We start from the raw sequence: 21,858 nt of genomic DNA, 5'->3' as shown, positions 1-21,858 counted from the left end.
ATCCCCATGGGGAAATTTGCATAGAGGTAGTTTATTGAACGAAATAGTGTTACTAAACATAACATGAAGCCAAATTGGGATTCACTGATAACTAAGAATTACAAAGCCAATGTAACAGTTTTAGAAGCGAGGCACAGTGAGCTTCCACTGTATTTGAAAGCATCTTCAAAAGGTTCACTTTTAGTAATTTTAGGGTTTGGTTAATTTCATGGTTATCGTCAGTGTTGAACTCCTTTTGACTGTTATGCTTTTTCAATTTTTCTGAACTACAAATGTAGTTAGATGTTGTATTCTCGTGTTAAACGATGCCAAATTTTCAAATAATGAGGTTTACGCATTTGGAAGTGAGCCCTGAAAGAAGTTTGGGATAGCTCAAAACAGGAAGCAGGAAGCACAAATCAAAAGGAAATACAGCTGGAATAGGTGCCGATTCTGCAAAATCTATAAATTCTTCTGCGCGGGTTATTTGTGTGTAGCTGCTCTATCGGTGACCACAACTCAATACAAAGGATACAGGGCCTGTACAGTTATGTACAGCTGAGCCTGAAAGGGATGAATTGACTTTACATTACAGTATAGGTAATAGAGGAAAATATCCAGCATCACTGAACGTATTGTGTTCAACTCGCTGCCAAGTGAAGGATGTTTGCTGGGTGCTCTCACACCTGCAGGTTGGATAATAGGATGAACTTAAAATCCCCCAACAGATCACGACATGCATGTATGTGTGTGTGTGTGTGTGCAGGAGTGTATGCCTGTGTGTGAGTGAGCCTCAGCCAGTGTCAGTTCATATTTGCATGTATACACTTGGAGCCTGAGAAACATTTGTGTGTTAAGTAAGGTTACACGCACACCTTGCGTCGACAAGCGGCTGCATGTGTGTGTGTGTGTGTGCGTGTAAGAGTGTCCATCCTCTAATGGTCAGCGTATAATCCACGATAATCTGATCACATCTGATGACAGATTACTCTAAGAGGAGCCAAGAGCTCTCTCTCTCACTCACACACACACACACACACACACACACACCTCAAACAGCATGCAGTACATTTGGTTGGATATAATCAGCATTTAACGATTTGTGAAGTTTCCAGTTGAGGACTTTTTCCCCCCCACTGTGACCTCCAGGATGAATAATTCCACCTTGTCATTGTCATGTTACCGCAACAAGTCTCTTACTAAATCACCAGCTGCTCCACTGCTGGAGAGGACATAGTCCATATTTGTCCTATACTGACTTGCCAACATCAAATGTCTGTTGTTGAAAGTTGAAACCTTAAAAAGGTTTTGCCCCACTAGAGCGCCTGTGGTACTGTAGTAGAAAAACAGTCTAGTTTTATGTTAATTGTCATTATGATATTAGCTGGTATCACAAGTGGTTAATGGAGGAAAAGGCAACAGAGTGACCATTTAATATGGCAGGCATGTCCATGAAAATCTGCCACTATCCCACTGTTGTTAATTAACAAAATGTAGAGTAGCAAGTCAGCAAGCCTTCAGAAAAAGCAGTCACAGAGATAAGGGATGCAATATTGCTGATGACAGCTCTGTTTGTGCAAGCGGCGCATTTCAATTTAATAAACACGCATCACTTTCGGTAGCAATATGACTCAAGCGGCTTATCATTTATTTATTGGGATGTGTCCTTATTTAGATATTTGGTTTATGTTTGACAAACTTCAAATATAACTGTCTAATTCATGCTAACAAGTTATTTTGCAAAGTTTAGCACAGTAGAAACTCAGCTTGCGTCCTCCAACTTTGAAAACTGACGCCACAATTTTGCTTCAGTTGGCGTGCATTTTCAGGTCAGTGTGCAATGAATAGCATAAATGCCCTCACTAACATAACTCTTAGTGGTACAATCAGAGGTACAATTTGATAAATACATCTACACTCAAAACATGAATTCTACTTAATTATGTGGTGTCTTTGAAAGTAACTCTTGAGTGTGAATCAAATGTGCTAATATTAAAGTCAAATAGATTTTTTAGCCATGTGTGGTATCTTTTAGGTTGGGTTAATATTTCAGTTCGTTAATTTTCTTGCGCTTATCCTCGCAAGGGTTGTCTATCCCAGCTGTCTTCGGGCGAGAGGCAGGGTACGTACACCCTGGACTGATCGCCAGCCAATCACAGGGAACATATAGACAAACAACCATTTACACTCACATGCATACCTATGGACAATTTGGAGTCGCCAATTAACCTAGCATGTTTTTGGAATGTGGGAGGAAACCGGAGTACCCGGAGAAAACCCACGCATGCACGGGGAGAACATGCAAACTCCACACAGAGATGGCCGAGGGTGGAATTGAAGCTTTGAGGCTCGCGTGCTAACCACTCGTCCGCCGTGCAGCCCCTGTTAATACACGTATGTACTGTAACTGTGTCATGTCATTTATCTTTTAGGCCATTTATCTGATGTTGGTTGCAGTGAGTCATCTGCTGAAGCATTGCGTGAGATGTTCAACTACATTGTATGAATTTGTAAAGATAGCCTTCCAGGTATCGGCCTCACTTATACCTCAATGTATACCTTTGTTGAAAAGGGAAATTTGAGGCTGTCGTATGGTTTCCCATGATGGTGTTCTTTCTCATTCTTCATTGATGCACAACCACATCCTGGCATACAAAAACTACTATGGTACTCTATATAATGCATTCTGTTCATTTTGTCATTTATATTTATCACAGAAACTTAATCATAGAAACGTAAAACTTCCAGATGGACCCATGGAGCAAATATTCAACTGATCTTTACTGCTACTTTAAATAATCAGTTTGTCACCAGTGTCCATTTTATGGCAGTAAAAAACAGGCATGAGCAATGAGAGTGCTGTCAGAATGAATAAGAGCTCAAAGGGTTTTTGGTACAATCCCCCTTTTGAGACTAACACATAGGAGACATGGTTCGGTCTGACTTCAGGGTGAGCTCATTCACAATTTAAGTGTGTTAATATCCCTGACTGCAGTTCCCAGCGGTTATGTCGTCCCTTCCGTCTCGGAAAATCGTTGTGAAGAAGTCACGTTTCCCTAACACCAACACACACACACTATCTTTTTGGTGGAGTTCAGCAAGTAAGACGGGATAAGACCAGTCACATAAGCTCAAAATTGAATTGTCCTCCATCCAGACACAGCAGCTAAAGCTCACACTGCAGCTTGAACATTTTCACATGACAGTGAACACACATTTCCCCATTTATATCCGCCAGGCAAATTGCTTGAGTTTAATCACCAGAGTGCAGCTGTAATGTTGGTTGAATTAAACCCAACAAGGCCAAAATAAACCGGGGGGGGAAATGTTGAGAAACAAAAACCTGCACCACACTGAGGTGTAGCTGCATGTAGACATGTATTCATATGCACAGATTCCATTAGGTGAGGTTAATAAGGCAAGGTTAATAAGTAGTACTGTCACAATCTGGGGATGCATGAGAGCTTGAGGGCAATGGGGAGCTGTGGTTCAGTGACAGTAAAAGAGTAATTCAATCATCTACTGACATTCTGAAGCAGAGCAAGGTTTTTTAGACTGTTCACAATATTCAGTTGTTTTTAATGAATGAATGAATCTCGAAGGTCCAAATTTCGTCAGTGATACCAAGCTCCGACTCAAGTAAAATGATTTCGGTACGTAAATGGTAGTCTCCGTGGAGTGTCACAGCACCGTTCCTCACATTAACGCGGATGTGCGGACGCACGGACACACCAAACCACAGAAGAAGAAAGAACAAATGCGCATAAGTCCGTTGTTCTCCGTTTGTTAAGGCTCATCTTGACTTAACACAAAGTGGATTTACATGGCCGTCGTTTTGGGAGTAGAAGGCAAGAAAATACCAGGAGATGTCATGCCATTCGATATTACGTTGGATTGTTGCCAAAGCTCACTTCAGGTCACGTGACAGTGATGGGTTGCCGATGTCATCGTTTTTAAAAAGTAGTGGATCACTAGAACATATGAAAACACCCGGAACACAGATTCCATGTCGATGAGAAATAAACTGCTTCACAATGATCCCAGAAAGTTAAAATGTTATTAAGCAAACCGTACTAGAACTTTTGTGTGTGATAATTTCTTTTTCCTTTTCTTCTTGCATTAAACACACACACACGCACACAAAGATACACGCACTGCTGATGCAGGGCTGCGGGAAATTCTTTTTCCGAGTAGCTCTCATGGTTTGTGTTGCCTCAAGCAAGATCACTAAAGAACATAAAAGGAAATAGAAAAAGACGGAGGGGAAAATCCACAATGTCAAGTCTGCAGCTGAGCCTTTTGCTCACATGTCACTGAGCAAACTGCAACAAGTCACACCAAGGTGTGCGTAATATGCATAAGTCAAAAAGCGTGTGTGGGTGTAAGCAGGGGAGACTGAGTGTAAAGGAGTTCAATGGTACAATTGTGTCTTCTGGCCTGTTTCCCAAAAACCCATCTGCATCCCACAAACACGAGCACAGAAAGCAGCGCACACATTCCCGTACAGGCACACATATAATTGTCAGCCTAAAACGAGTGTGTGCAAAAAAAAAAACCCACAAAAATGCGGCAACTGACCTTCAGCTTCAAGTTTTAAGGTTTCCAGAAGCTCAAATAAAAATGGTAAAAATCAAGTAAAAAGTCATTTGAAAAGGTTACATGTCACAACAAATCTGAATATGTTATTGTTAGTCACTGTTAAGAGGTAATGTGTTCAGAAAACATCTACAAACTCATGCCTCTTCTGCAGAGGAATATTTATTTTTTAATAACTGTACGGTATGTTGCACTGTATTGCAGGTTTTACATTGGTTGATAGAGAATAGGGCTGGGTGATATTACGATTTAAAAATATCCATATTATAATAGGGGGCCTATTATGCTCATTTTCAGTCCTTTGTATTGAGTTGTGGACTCCTATAGAGTAGCTACACATGATAACCAGCACACAAAGCTTTATAGTTTTTCCAGAATCTGCACCTATTCAGCTGTATTTCTTTGGATTTTGTGATTCCTGCAAAAACGGTCTGTTTTAATTTATTCCACCGACCGCCCGCCTGCAGGCACGCCTACTCTGCTGTGGTTGGTCACACTTGCCGCTAGCTGCGAATGTTATAGGGGTTGATAATAATCAGCAATGTATCTTTTTAAAATGTTAGCTTTTAACATACAGCTGTATGTGTTGGATTCTGAATCCGATTCGGAAGTAGAAACTGGACAGTCTGACGTTTCTCAAGAAAAGAGGTTACTTCAGGACATTCCTCAAGTAGCTTTAGCATTTTTAGGTGAAATTGATGATTAATTACCTTTTCTTTTTTTATGTAATGGGATACTTCCCAGAAGGTGAAACCAATGTTTGCGTGGATGTCACTCAACTTCCCATAGATGACGTCATGTTGTTCTTCTTTAAACCACAAACTAGCTGAGGCTGAATCAGTCTTATTGCTTCAAGACACAATTAAAGGGCCCATGTTTTATGAATTTTCAACTTTTAAATACGCGTCAGAAGTCCGACAGAAATCTATTCCAGCATTAATGCCAGAATTGGAACACACCGTTCTGTGTGTCTGCTATATATTGCATACAACAACGTAATATTAACTCATTCAATCCCAGACATTTTTCAAAAGCTGTCTCTCTCCCTGTATTTTTTGTTCTTCGGCTATGAAGACATGGTATATGCCAAATGAGGGAGAAAGTGAAAGTGGTATTTTTCTCTCATTTGGTGGTCATAAACAGCATCTAGGGAGACACATTACTGCAATAACATCATTAAAAGTTCCTTTATGCATAATGGGGTCCTATTGGCAACTTGATTATTATCAATCATAGATTATAATGCCCATTCCTATAATGTACATAACTGAACTGAACTTAAACGCTTGATGGAAAATGAGCCCATGACTGACAAAAAAAAGTGCAAACTGAACATTTTAGTTCCTTCTGGTTAATCGGCTGACCAAATTCTTTGCTGGTCTGTGAGAATCTACTAGCAAAAAATATCTACTGGCCCAGTTCCGATCCAATTCCCACAGGAAAATGCTGGAACTGACAAAGGGGGAATGCCAAGAGCAATGCTGAGGTGGAAGACATGAGTGCTGCTGAATCATCCAAGTGTGTGTGTTGTGTGTGAGTGTGTGTGTGAGTGTGTGTGTGTGTCTTCTGAGGGAACACGTAGGCCTGGATGCTGCCGGGCTGGTGGGGGCGGGCTCTTAAAATACCCAACTGGACTGTACACACACTTTCATCAATCACAAGCTTCCTCTCTTCACTTCACCCAACAGCCTCCCTCCTTCCTCTCTGCTTTCTTTGATGTTCCGCTCCTTCCTCATCCTCCTCTCAGTGAACAATAAATGACTGTTCCCTCCTAGACCACACTGCTGCTCTGTGATTACGCCCACTTAAAAAGAAAAGTATCTCCTGGGTGTGAGACAATCTGAATGTTGAAAAGTCACAGAATAACGATGAGTGCTGTTAATATAAACGAGAAAACAACGCAGCGACTTTGTATGGAAAAGTACATTTACTGTGAGGCGCCCAGAGCAAGCATGAGGTCATAAATGTTACAGTGCTGATGGGTACTAAAATCACAAAACAGCATGTGCACATATCTACAGTGTGTTTTCGAGACATGTTGGTTGGCCTATAAATATTTCCTTTTGCCATTTAAGGAGAGGAGTTTTCTGTCAGACAGCAGTGAGAGGTGTTTTTGTGAGTGTTTGCCAAGATATTTGGGATAAGTTGTGTGTATGTGCACCCTGCATAAACAATGTTTGTCAGCCCAGACACGAAATATGCACATAGAACATTTATAACCTTTGGATTTCTCCTTATTATACGTCAATTCTAATTATATTAAAACACATGTGCACGGATGGGCCTGATTTCTACAACGGGTTTGCTTGAAAGCACGTCGACAAACATCTGACAGAACATAAAGCAGACTCAATCTGTCCTCCAGCAAAGCCAGAGCAACATTTCACTACATTAGTACAATATAATATAAGCCTGCTGGCTGTGTTCAACCATTCAACCATTCAAGCTTCGAACCTGGGAAGGCAGAGCCTTCTCCATCGCTGCCCCCACCCTCTGGAACTCTTTGCCCAATTCACTCCATGCTTGCCCCGACCTTCCCACCTTCAAAAAACAACTCAAAACCGACATGTTTAAATCCGTTTTTACTTTTTATACCTGACTGCTATGCCCACGCCCCGCTTTTAGTCTTGTTTTTAGCTCTGAATGAATGTATGGATGTTGTATTTTAATGCATCTTTTACTCAACTCTAATTTTTTTTCTTCACTGTAAAGCGTCTTTGAGTACTCTGAAAAGCGCTACACAAATAAAATGTATTATTATTCTACTACAGCATAAATCATCCATGCAATACCAAAGATATGAAGTAGACTCCTTAAAAACCCCCAGCTTTCTTAAAAGATTTTGTAAACACAATAATAATCATGTGGTAACCATATGGTAGCGCTCCAATAATACAGTATATTGATCTGAAAAAAATAGCCAAAACATAAGAGGACCCTTCTTTTTGTTCTAATGTTCTAATTTTTAAGATAATACTTTTTAAATCATCTTTTCATTAATAGTAAAATAACAGGTGGATTGCAATAACGAAAAAATGATATTTCTTAGCCGTTTGACTCATTTCTATGATCACCATTATCTCACAATTACTATCATAACATAACTCTCGTTTGCTGACGACCTTTGAGACATTTTGTGCAATGGATCTTTGCATCTGCATCTGGTCAGGTCAGTGTGTGTGACAGAGCAACAGGAAGAAAAGCTCTGACTCGCTTTGGGGGGGCGGGGGCGGGTATTTTGTGACTGTCAGGGCTCCAGACATCAGCTCAGCTTGTAATGCCTTAAATTCACCGACATGTTCAACAGGCAAACGGCAGATGTAAGACATCTAATGAGGGCTAATTACACACTCTCCCACTTCAAGTCTTCCACTGTAACTTGGCTGAAGGGAGATGTTTGTCTAATGGTCCACAGTCCCTTTGAAACAAATTGCTACTCTCATACTGAGCTCTGTGGGGGTAGCATTCCACTCTTTTTGTTGAGTTATGACCTATATAGTTGTGGGCAGAGGTTTGCATTTACTCATGGACAGGAATGTAATTGATAGTACTGTGTTGTCCGTGATTTCTTTGAACTGGTTTTTGGTCAGTCTAGTGAGTCACACTAGCTCTTAGCTGGCACTTACAAGGTACCAGATGTAGTCAATCGTCAACAAGACGTAACAGGAGTGTGAGCACGACTCAAATGATCGAAGTGGATTTTTTGGGAAATTTTTCCACACTGGAGATTTTTTAAACAATATATTTAGTGTCTGCGAATAATGTGCAATCGTATTCAAGTCGTATTGTAATTGATCAATTCTGAAATGAAATCTGTAAGTGGTTCGTGTACATACGTGTCTGCAAAAAACTTTCTTTCATTGAAAGAATTTAAAAACAGCCTGGATAAATATGCTGACCGGAAGCTAAACGTAATTGCCAGAATAAATTCCATTAAGATGTTGTGACTTTATTAATTTATATCCAGTCAAACCTTCATTTATCGCAGTTTATTGGTTTGAACCCCGATGTTTTTGGCATGTAAAGGGAAATTGATGTGAACACGCACAGATGCCCAAACGGAGAATCAAACCCCATTTCTTCCCGATCTCCTGACTGTGGCCTTCATGCTAACCACAGAATGGCCATTTCTGACTTAATGCAGATAATTTCTCATCAGTGTAACATTGTATCATGTAACATTTAGTGGCCAGAATACTAGATATGACTTGTTTTGATCTTGCGATTTTGATCATCAATAAATGCAATGTAATTATAAAGAGTACCTTTTGACAATGGAAAAGTAACAACCTTAAACAGAGCCATACCATGATGATTGTCAAGTGAAAATGTAGTAACACAACATACAATAAAATATTAGGACATGCTTCTTAAGTATTGCTATCTTACCAAGACATTTTGGGCAATTCCATGTTTCCGACATTGTGGGAACAGTTTGGGGAAGGAATTTTTCTGTTCACAGTGCACAAAGGACGCTTATTACCGTCAATGCTTATTATTGAACCAGAAAAACCTGCGCAGACCCAAGTGCAAGAGGTGAGGCCTTTGTAAGGAGGGCTTCACCTTAAAAACAGCCGATGTATGAGGCCAAACGGAACGCAGATTCTAAGTGGTGCCAGTTTGTCTCAGCCTCAGTACAAAACTTCCAAAATGTCATTTTTATCTCAGGGTGTTCATGCATTTTAATGAATCAGCCAGCTGGCACGAGCCATAAGCATTGCACTGCCTGCTGGATGTCAGGATTCTTGTGTTGCTGCATACTGTTTGGTCAGTCATTAACATGCAAAGAGGGGTGATGAACGATGACCTCTGAGGACGTCTCACACTTGGTTGCAGGTACAATAAAAGGACAACAGTAAGGTTGAGTGGTAAGATGGGAACCAATAAAGTTGACGAATAGCAAATTGGGGCAAAATTGCCCTATTATGAATAGCAAAATTGCCCTATTATGGAAAATGTACTTTACAATCATTGATCATTGTGGGACCTCAACATCATTCTTCTAGGGAGTGAATGCTTCTATTGATGGCATTATGATGTAAAATCACAGAGAACCTACTTCAAACTTGAAAAGAACCTAGCACAGTTCCGGTGGTAGTGTTTAGTTATTCTTAGCCAGTCTTTGGGGTCCGACAGATCACATCACAACTCCACCCCCGCTGAGCTGGGAGAAAAGATAAAACAAGCCTACCTTTTAAGGTAGAAAAAACAGGGCTTTACGGAAAAAAAAGCATTGAACTTTCTGGCCAAAAGCTTTGTATATTCTTACTCTTTATACAAGTAAAACAACCTTCTTCCATTGGATGCTTAATAGGCTCCCTCGGTGACTGACCGCATCTCTGACCTGCTTCAGACGAACCAGCTAAAACAACAAAAGCAGAACAGAGAAGACTGACAGCAACGAGGCAGAGTAGGAATAAAAAAAATGACAGCAAAGAAACGGAGTGGGACTCAAAGAATGAAGTAAGGGGAAGGGAAGATAAAGGCGAGTGTGTGCATATTGCAGATATGTTTGTCAGAGTCAGCCAAATCTTTTGTGTAATTTGTGTAATATTTTGTGTCGTAACTGTCAAAACTAAAAGTAACACGCCCAAAATCTGAAACCTCAGGATTGAAAAGCCATGCAGATAACAGGCAAGATGCTGGAAAGCGACATTCTTGAATTCCAGTAGAAGACAAGGATTTTTGCTTCGTTGCCTTCAGTTACCAACAAACCATGCAGTTAGTGCCGCAACGACTATTCAGATCATTCTAATACCTTCATTACAAAAAAATAGTCTAGGATTTTTTTCTGCTTCGAGGAATCGCTTCGGGTCACCAACGCACGTACGTCACCCACACAGAGGGTGAAGAAGGGAGCAGGTGTTTGAAGAAGCAGGAAGATTGAGGAGGCGAGGCAACAAAAGAGAAGGTAAACTATATGTAAAAAACAGAAGATGTGGTTAAACAGCATTTTGAACACGTAACGCTGTTCTTCGCCGTCACCGCTCTACAGTAACAATGAAATCCCAGCAGTAGCTGATGTTGATGGATAGAAATATGAGGTAAGCTTCACAGACCTTTTACAATTGCCACCGATCGTATTTGAATCCTCTATGTTGTGTAGGGTTTGTGGAAAATGTACTTGTTTGTTTGTGCTATTCGTGCCGTGAAAGCCATTGCGCCAGTGAACCCTGCCCGGCTCACTGGGTCAAAGACACTGACTGAAAGAAGGGTTCATTCATGCCATTCATTCTGCTATAGAACCAACACGCCCAGGTGTTGAGACAGATACAGAGTGGACCCTCTTGTCACCCAGCCTGTTTGGTAGAGAGACAGGAGGAAAACAAACATGCACATGTTGATATATCGAGGCCAGTAAAATGATCACATTTGTTTTTATATATTGTGCGATTAATTGATGTATTGGTTATTGTGACAGGCCTATTGTTGAATAAATGGGACAAACAAAATGTCACAAAATCTCTTTACATCCATCAATTCACTAGTATTCCAAGAGGTTTCCAACAAGATGCAGCAGGCTGATAAATGGGTTTGCTGGGATCCCAATGACATTTAACCACCATACATCAAGCATCTGAAAGTCTGCCATGATTTTTACTATTGTTTGTCCCCTTTTAAAAGGCGGAGAGCTGAGTCGACATGTCTGCTTCCTGAAAACATTTCAAAATGCCATAAAGAGACACTTCACAAGGCAATTGTTTGCTGACAGCGATTACGCACAACTGCATACTCTCTGGACTTTCAACTTTGTTACAAGTGGTAAGCACAGGGAGTCGTTGAAACATTAGGTTGTGCAGCATATGGAAAGATGTGTATTTTTAAGAATAGACAGAAATGTTCAAGTTAAGTGTCATTCAAATGTAAGAAGTTAACCACTGTTAATTGGGATTAAAATTACATACTGGTTCATATCAGAAACGGTTGAAGATTGCGAGCTCAGTAAATCCATGGTATGGAATAATTTACAAGTATTGACTTTGTGTTGTAAACATGCAACTTACAATAAAAGTGCGAGGAGGGAAGTAAGGCTTTAATACTTCTAATCTGTTTGGGTCATACGGTGTTCATGCAGCAATTAAGCGACTGGCGGTGATGTGCTGAACGTGCCTGGTTCATAATTTCACTGATTGTAATTGTCCAGAGTAGACATAGGGCTGGTATGAGGCACCGACTGTATGATAACCACGGGCAAAAAAAAGCATGGTTTCACAGTATTATACTTGCAGCTATAAAATGTGTTATTTTAAAATAGCTTTAGTATCATAAGAAAATATACTTTCCTGTTGAACAGTATTTTAAAGACCAGGATACACACTAAATCGACACGCTACGGGATGCACACAACTCATCTCACAGGCACCACTTGATGCTAACGAGGTAGTTAACGTTGGTGCTATAGCCGCGATGGTTAAGTTGTCCAACGTTTGACCCGTGGTTTCAGCACATCAAAGCCCAGTTCAGACTGCAGGGAAAAACACAGAACTGACAAAGTATTTCCACAGTGGCCTCGCTGGACCTCCAGCATACACGACACGACACGAATGAGGATAAGCGACATAGAAAATGGATGGATGGCCAATTCTTATCATAGCTGAGTGACATGGAGGAACCTCATTCCAGCCGTATCTGCAATCTCAGTCATGACGCAAAGCTCATGACCAAGGTGAGGATGGGAACATAGATTGACGGTAAATATGCCGCTTATCCTCACTAGGACACAGTTACCAATTCAAACAAAGTAGTTCCTGTCCAACAGCTAGAACTTGAACCAGTTCAGAGCAGTTTTCAGCTTTATAGCTGTCTCCTTGTTGAACTCTGCCCCCCATTGCCCACCCCTTCCACGACTTACATCCCCCCGCTGATCTATGCCCCCCCATCACTTCATTGCACTATTGTACATATTACTGTTATATCTTGTTGCATTCATTGTTGCCCTGTACCAGTGACATGAGCAATAATAAAGTTGAATCTAATCTAATCTAATCTATAGGTTTCCCTATATTCTGCATGGTAAAATATGTATCACGTGCTCCACAGTCACCCACAATGAAGGTTGCAACACAATGTAGTAACCTCAATGCCACATACTGTAGCAGTGCTTATACGTACGTACTATTTACTAGGAAATATCAGGCGAAGGAGAATGAGGTGGGTTGGCTGCATGAACCGCAATCACCTCCATCATCTCATTGCACAATAGGACAAGCTTCAATGCATGTATAATACCCACAGTATGCTGATCCACGCTGTTTTATGAAGCTATTGCAACTCTGCCCACGTCAGTATATGTGGCAATGTCTCAGCCACCTGGTGGACTGCTAATGCTGCCATTTGCCCGTCGGCTGACGTTAAGACTACAAAAAGACAACAAAGTGCATTTTTTGCTGTCAACACTCGAAAAACACCCTCCAATAAGAGTGCATTATCTCAATTAAAACATTATCACACTTGGCCCGCTGTGAGTGAAGGCCAACAACACTAGGGATGGTTGCAATTAGATGAGTAACGCTTGTCATTTGAATGTCCTTACCACTGCAAAGGACAACCTGCACTCTCAGATGACTTTGACAAGCTGTGGAAAAGTTGCTTGGAATTACAAACATGGCTTGATCAAGTCAGTTGCAGCAAACAAGACACTGTTATCTTGCTACTAACTTCCAGCTATTTAGACAAGATTTTTAATAATATACAGGCCGCACATTGACTACTCTAGTATGGTTATCACTCGCTACATTGTGGTTCAAACATCACTTTCACACATGTGTTTTTTCAAAAATTAATAAATGGATCGCCGTTTGATGGTTGACTGTGGCCTATTATTAGTCCCAAAATGTGCATATTTAAGCAAATTTATTGCACACTGGTCACTCTGTGTGAGTAATTGTTCAGTGAGACCACCGCTGAAGCGCCAGACTTCTCAACAACCAGCTTTTATTGCAGTTGAAATTATCCCACAACAGGCATAATAATAATATTAATAATAACGGGCAACTATTGTGGCCATAGCCCACAAAAAGCTAAAACCCGACATCACTTCACATCTGCCATTGATCCTGTTCCCCTACATGGCATACCATTTTAAATGGATTAGTTCAGGGGTCTCAGACTCAATTTCCCTGGGGGCCACTGGATCTAGGGTCTGGGTGAAGCTGGGCCGCATCAGGTAAAAAATATATATATATATATGTATATATATAATAAAAATATAATGAAAATATTAATAAATATTAATTATATTAAATATTAATAAATATATATATAATATAGTCTTCAATGCTTCTGCTATACCCTCCACTTTTTCAGTGTTTTGGTTCTTTGGAAAAGCTCTGATAAAACTAAATTATTATAAATGATGATAAATATTTTTTTATTTATTATTAAATTATTAAATAAATGTTTAATGTTAAATTTTTTTTTTTCGACACAAAATAAGATGGAAAAATAAATAAGCAAATCAAAAAACAAATGAAACAAATTAAACTTTCATATCAAGGCGGGGGCCTCAAACTAGCGTGCCGCGAGTTTGAGACCCCTGGCTTAGTTTCTCTTGAATATATATTGTATACTGGGTTATGTGGATGTAAAGCTGGCTGTAAGGGTGTTGTTTCATGTCTAGATGGCTCTAATGATGTAAAACAACATATTTAGAAGATGCTAAACAGGTTTTCTATGCCATAACTACAAAAATATTCCTTCCCCAGTTAAACTAATGCCATGCTGGCAGAATAGCTGTCACACATCTACCCCCTCCATCCTGACATCCATCATCGCCTTTTATTGATTCGGTGATAGCTCTGTTTAGTTAGCTGCCAGTATTGGTTGTGCTTGCAGGCTAAAATTGCAATTGTGTGTACACTGTAATTGTATTTTCTCATCATGACAATATTGAACGGCTGAAGATGTGCGTGCGCTTGTGTGTTATTGTCACTAACTCCGGTATGTCATGAGGGCTCTTGCGTTGATGAGCAGAGGCAGGTATTCACCAATATCTGTATTGATACTTAGCTATGGATGACGGTGATGATGATGATGTGGGCATGTACGCAACTTGTATAAGCAATTGAGTCTTTCTACGAACTGTTGCGTCATTGAGGTCACTGCCTGCGACGGGCAACAGATACACGGACGTGGACAGGCAGGAATAAGCAAACAGACATTTTGGTTACACTCGCACCTCATGTGTCCACTGCAGCTTGATTCAAACCACTGAGACAGCATAACAAATTCATTGCTTTGATAATCCACCTTTGGAGGACAACCTTATCAACACATCAGAATGTGTAGTGAGTCACTGAGTGGGTGTTATTTGTTTTGCTGAATTGTTGTACGCCCCCTTCTTTGCCACCGAGGTCAAACAATTCAATTGTTAATAAATACAGAATGAAGGAAATAAGCTACTTTTAACTTAAATGACAAATGAAGATAAGGACACATCTTTTTAATGTTTCTTTTTTTAATAGTTTTGTGACACCCCCTCTGTTGGGGCTGCTCCATATTTTGGAATAGTTGCTCCAAAAGACCCAAATCCAAAGAAAAATCTAAACATATGCAGTAACTCCTTTGATGCTCGCTGAAATGGGCTCTTGTGGGGTACACATGTTCTTACATGATAAGTGGCAGTTTTGCAAATTCCCCCAAAAGCCAAAGAAAAAGCTAAACACATGTACTGAATTAATCCTCAGATCTAAAGTCTTGAGTTTGCAGAGGCCTCATGTGATGTCATATGTGGCTACAGTCCCAGAACAACACAAAAACATTTGGAACTGTTTGATTTAGAGGTTGTGCTGCATTTACAAAGAGACCTATGTGACATATGTTTGCGACACCTCGTCTCAGAATGGAAAAAAAAAAGAAAAAAAAAAAGAGTTTACATCTCTGGGTTTGCCAAACGTCTGCAGCTTTTGCTCAAACAGCTGACAACATGAAGGAAGTCTGTTGGCGTTTCCCTCTGTGTTGCTTAGCATCCCTCTCACTGTGCTGATTAGTATGACAGTAGACTCCACACTGAGACGCTACGTTCTAAAGAGTTGGCAGAATAAAAATCATTTCTTCTGTGTACATATGCGTGTGTTTTGAACAATGCCCACCAGGGAATTGACCAGGGGCCAAAACTCAAAGCCTTTCGGTCTTTCGGTCGTGGGTTGAACTGGACATTACCCCCCACCCACGTGGACATTTGGAGTAGGGGTGGAGGAAATGTGAATTTTTTAGTGTCTATTCACTCCTGCTTGAAATTTGTTCTTTGATAGTCTGCAAATGTACAACTATGGTTTATTGGTGTGATTGTTAGTTTCCATAAAGTGATTATGATTATTATTGATCGACCACCTCTTCATCATTCTCTCAATATCGGGGCAAAAGCTACAGTATCAACATAAAAACATCTCCTGCTGGGTTGTACTTAAAATGATCACTTTTGACTGTCTGATATGCCTTTAAGGTGTTATTTTGTACAGACAGGGTGTAATTGTTAAAGTGAGGCCGTTTTTTAGTGATGTAAAGTTAAATTATTTTACTTCTGGTCTGAATCTGGCATCCTTATTAAGAATGGCTGGGAATTTTGCACTGTATGCAATATTCTTTGCACTTTTCCAGAGGAGCAGTTTATATCATATACAGATTGTTTCACAAAATCTACAAGGTCTACAATGCTATTTCCCAAACAATTCTGGTTGAATAGACATATAGACATATTTTAAAGACAGTTGTCTGCAAAATAATAACTATTGTCTAAAACACACTAGCAGCCAACGCTCCGTTTTTGCACATAAGTAGAATAATATGTGAATTTAATGTGCACACCCAGCACAAAGCCAAAAACCGGAATTGACAAAGTCAACTTTAATCTGGCTTGTATTTCCTCCTGCACGGTGTGTATTGCAGAGAGAGTTGAGCTGCATCAGCTAGGTAAATAGTGTGACATAATCACAGCGTGACACGAGCCAATAAATTGAACTAAGCGGAACATGGCACAGTAAACAAGACAATAATTGAAGACGTCTAGCATTTTCTTTGATAATCATTTATATAACACAATCATATTTCTCATGTTTTGACAATGAAATTTTTTCTTTTTTTACTGCACCGTATGGATTTGGCTCTGTTATCTATTATGATGCTTTTCCTTTGGTAAAATGACACTCCATGGAGGTACATGTCAAGTTCTTTTGGACTTAAACCAGTCTGCACTTGAAAAGGCTAAGAAAATGATAGAAGACACGTTGCCAACACAACTCCAGTAGATGTTCTTGATTTTTATTTCACACTTTTACAGGAGCTTGCCAATTAGGTTGATAACCTTCGAATCAAAGAGAAATAATATCAAATTACTACTCAGGATTAAACACAATTTAGGAACAACAATAGTCCACAACTCAATACAAAGCGGCAAAAATGAGCATAGTGGGTTAAGTTAATAGGTTAATAGGTTAAGTTACGAGCCAACCAAACTGGCTCTGCTAGCACAGTGTCCATACTTTGAGAGGATCAGGAAGCAGAGTAAAAGGAATGCTGAGCTGCTGGACTACAAATTTGAGTACCTGCTTCTAAAAGGGTCAAGTCAAAATATATCCGGTGTTTACTACTAAACTGGTTTCACGGTTAGTATCAAACAATATACTGTATATTCGGATCGCATTCTAATACAACCTACAGTTAAATAATTCAAATAAAATAAACATTTTCTGCTACTTTGACCCCCCACACACTTTGCTATCAGCCTAATGAAAAAGTAAAAGGCCTAATGTGGCTGAACAGAGCGATGTAAACACACAAAGACTGATAGGACCAGACAAGAGCCAGGTGGAATACACAGAGTGTTCTCACACACATACAAATGTAGTACTGTGCATACAACCACCCATGTTGAACACTTCATTCACACACACAGCAGGATGCACAGACCTGCTTGTATGCACACACACACACACACACACACACACACATGCATGCATGTATGAAATCCAGCTTTGTTCCACACCTGAAGGATGTTTACCTTCCATTGGCAACATATCAAGTAGCACAAAAAAAATTGGAGAAAAACTTTTTTAACCTGATAAGATATCAGTTATGTCAGAGGAAATGAATTGATTTTACTTCCTACAGTGAGCGAGTATACAGAGTTTGGGCTGAAAGGAAAACTCCACAAAATATGCTGCAGAAAATCATTTTTTGGGGGGAGTACGGGAAGCCCCAGCTGTAATAATATGTTCTCTCAGATAAGGCTCACTGTGTCAAGACTTTGAAAAACACTGGTTAGTAGGTTTGCATCAGCTTAGAGATAAAGAAGCCATCAAGAATGCACTTTGCAGGTTACTGGTTCAAGTGGGAAATCTCTAATTGCTCCTAATGAGCAGATTAGCATATTGCATGACAACCTCCACCTGTTCACAGGGCGCCAGACCGCGACTAAGGCTATGTTCCCACTGCAGGTCAATTCTGATTTCTTTGCTCATATGCAACCTGTATCTGATATTTCGTGTTAGTGTGAACAGCACAATTACGACTTTTTTCTCGTCATGTTTCACCGCTGCTGCCACCCACAAGCAGTAAATGGTCTCCAAATTGTCATAGCAAAACATTTGTACCCTCTTTCTTCTTCACCTACACTGAATCATTTGGTAGAGATAATACTGGCTCCCGTCGCTCAAAATCCTTGAAATTACCACAAACGTTACAAGGAGAGCACTCTAGTAATGGGTTGAAATATCGATATTTTGGTACCAACTCCTTCTTGTTCAAAAGTCAAGTGTATACGTCAGCCATATGATTGTCTTTGTTTTCTTACCTTGGCTATATTGTCACTCACCCCACTACCTCATTACTTTATATTCAAGGGTTTAAATTACATCAATAAATGAGTGTCATGTAAAGTATTCTATATGCTATGATTTGAAATACTGTACACAACTTCTAAAATTTACACATAATTTGCACATACTGTAGATGATACCATATGATTCTAACGTTTTACGCAGGCTCACACTGCAGCAATGTTTATTTCCGTAAACACATGTAAAAGTGAGTGATGTCGTGCTTTTGCGCATCCACATCACGTTCCAGACGCTGTGTTCATATTAACATGTCGCATTTGTTTGGTAACCTGAATGTAAATAACGGAATATAATCGGATTTAAACGTAGTCTAAATGCAATTTTTCATGCATGTGAGACCAGCTAAAAGGAGGTGTCCCGTATTGAGTTGACAAGGGACGTCCTTTAGTATGATGAGAATGAGAAATAGTCAGTTTGTTTGTAATGTGTAGTCAGTTTATGACAATTTTCCACAGTCTAAGCTCATCAAAGCCAGCATGTGCGATCATTCACATTCGACTCGCATTGATGTTCAACTACTCTACCATTTTTGTTTACACATGTTGCCTGGCTCCACTGCCTCTCTGGCTGCAGAGAGTTATCTGCCTCGTGTCTGGTCCACTTTACTTTTTTTTTTTTTTTTAATCATAGAGATATTTTAAAACAAACAAGCAATGCGGGAAGCTACAATGGCTGTCAAGTTCATAGGTGTGTAACTTAACAACCTTTGCTCTCTTGTCACCATTATAATAATGATGTCCTGTCTTCAAAACACTAGTTGTGTGTCTTAAGTTGTTCAACATAAACAGACAGTGTGTCCAACTTTAAAATAGTGACACTATGAACAGGTAGACCAGTACTACAGTACTACTACCATGTCCAAAATGTAAGTCTGGTTACACAATGTAGCCTCAATGAGGTACACAAACTGTTGTTGTTGGCACTATTGATTAGACTTTATGGTGAGTTCAAGGGCCAGTGCACCGTGCTGTTAAATAGAGTTGATTAATAGGGCTAGCAGTGATTTGACTTTTTATCCCTAGAGGGGGGGTTCCCTTGTCTCTGTCCGCCAAGTACGTGCTCAGGGAGGGTACAGTTGGTTTTGAGGAGTGTGGTTCTTGAATTGCTCCAAGTGTAAAGTGACTTGGGATAGAAATCAACATAGCATAGTAGAAAATGAACCCAGTTTTCTTCCATAAGAGATGGAAATGTCAAATTAAAAAAATAACATTCTATGCCTCTGATATTGCGTTCACTTCCTGCTCTCTGCTTAAGTGCTTACGTGCTCCACAGGCAAAGCCCCCCCGGCCCTGTGAGCCAGGCCGGCAGCCTCAACATCAATAACCGCCCTTTTGCGTCGACTCTACGCTCTCACGTTCACCGGCCCAGGAGGACACGCTGCCCGGCATTGGCGTGCTCTCTCCCGCTGCCACGGGAGGACAACCGGTGGGAGGTCGGTGCAAGTTCACCGGCCAATTCCGCAACCCTCGCTCCCCAACCATTGCAACCAAATCAGCGCTTATCTGTGGCTACTATCAGGGCCTCGACGAATCACTAATGTCGCCTAAAAGCAGTGGAGATGCACGGCGTACACCACTCCATCGTCGCTTTGTCCTCCGGAAGAATATCAGTACTGAGCGGTTTGCTAAAAAAGAAGCCTGTCTTACCTTTCGCCCCAACGCCGTCCCGGAGTAGAAGTAGTAGGCTATTCCCAGCACCCACAGCACCGCAAAACATAACAATATCCTTGATTTCCTCCGCATGGCTCCCTCTTTCTCCTGGTCTTGTTCGCCTCCCGACTGGTTCAGTGGCTCAGTTCAGCTCTGCTCGGGGTTCGCTGGTGGCGACTCTTCCCGGTACTGGGCGCTTCGCCGAGCGGCTTCGGCAGGCGTAGTCGCTCGGTGGGTCTGTCGGTTCCTTAGGAGAGAGGCGGGGGGGGCGGGAAGCAGCTAGCCAAAAATCGAAGGGGTTAGAGGGCAAAGGCTAACTCACGGTAATCCAATCAAACATTGAATAACGCCGTTCAGGATGAGGGCTCGGTGCTGCAGTTCTAAAGTAGACAAAACAATACATAAATACCTCAGAAGTCAATAAATGTAACAATTGTTTAGTTACAGCGGCAGCAAGCGAAGATGTGTGCTATTCATGCTACAGGCTGTGTTGCTATATTATGAATGCACGCTAGGGGCGCCAGAGACAGCTTGAACCGGTTTAAATGAGGAACCGAACAGATCTGCATTTTCTCAGCAGACTGCTACAATTTAAAATCGGCAGTTATGTATTAGCCGATGCATCAGCTATTAATGTATATGCCAACCATTATGGCATTCAATGTAAATGAAATTTGGGTATTTGAATACAAGTAATACAAATATCCTCGAAGTTTTATAATCATTAAACAAATGATCAATGAGTTTTAGCAGTTAGTTACTACTGCTCCTGCAAAGCCTTTTACTTTGATGGTGGCAGAATTTGCTAAAATTTAACACACATGTGCTCCTCAGGCTCATAAGGGTGTGTACCTAATTGTGGCGATTCCTAAACCTCAAGTCCCTAATGTTACAGTGTTACAGTTTGGTAGAGCTCGGTGAGCTGTGTGAGAATTTTCAAGTCATTCCAACTTCCGGGTCTTTTTAAACATCGCCACCATGTGGTGCATGTCAGAGAAATAATAGCACAGGCAACAGTAGCAGTGCAAGTTTTGACAAATGTTCACCCTTTTATGTGCAGCGCTTACACATCCAAGATAAATGGGGTGTCCTGATTTTTTTTCCCATGACTGTATCCTTAAGGCAAATAAATGCAATATAATGGGCAAAGGTATCACATCCCATAAGGGACCATCAGTTTTGAATAACAGAAGTGCATGAAGTGTTAAAAGAAAAGTAGCCACAATATCAGCAGGCCTTTGCACTCTGACCAGAACAGGCTAAAAACAGTCACGAGGGTCTCAAATTACCCCAGAAGGGTTCAGTTTGGCTGTAAAAAAAAAATAAAATAAACACATCATCCAGAAATAGGAGTGGCTACAGGACTGTACTGGAATAAAATTGTGTTAAACAGTTAATTGGGTGTTGTTTATACTTTTTTTCGAGAAAGGCATTAAGAGAGGAGGACATTGACACACCAGTAATCTGTAAATATTACAATAGAAACCTTGTAAACGTCCATACGATTACCCCAGTTCTGGAAGCCATGCATCAAAATACAAATGAAAGTCTGAGCAATCTGGGGAAAAAAAAAGACTAAACCCAGCATTTGTTATTTTGAAGATGAATGTTTGGCCGGGTCATTCCAAAAGGTTTATTTTCATCTGTCAATTTGTTACTGCTATATGGAAGTGTTCATCAGGCACTTCACCTCTTTGACCGACTCTTTCACCATGCCGCACTGTGGCAATGAAGAACCTGTACAAGTATACTAACCTCACAGATGAGCTCTTCTGCTAGTTTATTCTATCCATTTACCA

The 21,858-nt window shown here is 40.5% G+C and overlaps 1 protein-coding gene across 2 annotated transcripts in view; it reads right to left on the bottom strand.

Annotated features, from left to right (window-relative positions):
* galnt2 (UDP-N-acetyl-alpha-D-galactosamine:polypeptide N-acetylgalactosaminyltransferase 2) overlaps positions 1 to 20,556 on the bottom strand; it is a 47,634-nt gene extending 27,078 nt beyond the window's left edge. For both annotated transcript variants that reach the window (XM_058088863.2, XM_058088862.2), the window contains exon 1: positions 20,057 to 20,556. In XM_058088863.2, coding sequence (XP_057944846.2) covers positions 20,057 to 20,152 — 96 coding nt within the window. In that variant the 5' untranslated portion in view covers positions 20,153 to 20,556. The remainder of the gene's footprint in view (positions 1 to 20,056) is intronic.
* Between the last annotated feature and the right edge of the window lie 1,302 nt (positions 20,557 to 21,858).

This window comes from Doryrhamphus excisus, linkage group LG13 (assembly GCF_037039965.1).
Source record: "Doryrhamphus excisus strain RoL-2023G ecotype Guam linkage group LG13, RoL_Dexc_Guam_v1.1, whole genome shotgun sequence".
Lineage (NCBI taxonomy): Eukaryota > Metazoa > Chordata > Actinopteri > Syngnathiformes > Syngnathidae > Doryrhamphus > Doryrhamphus excisus.
This window is presented reverse-complemented; position numbering and strand designations above follow the sequence as displayed.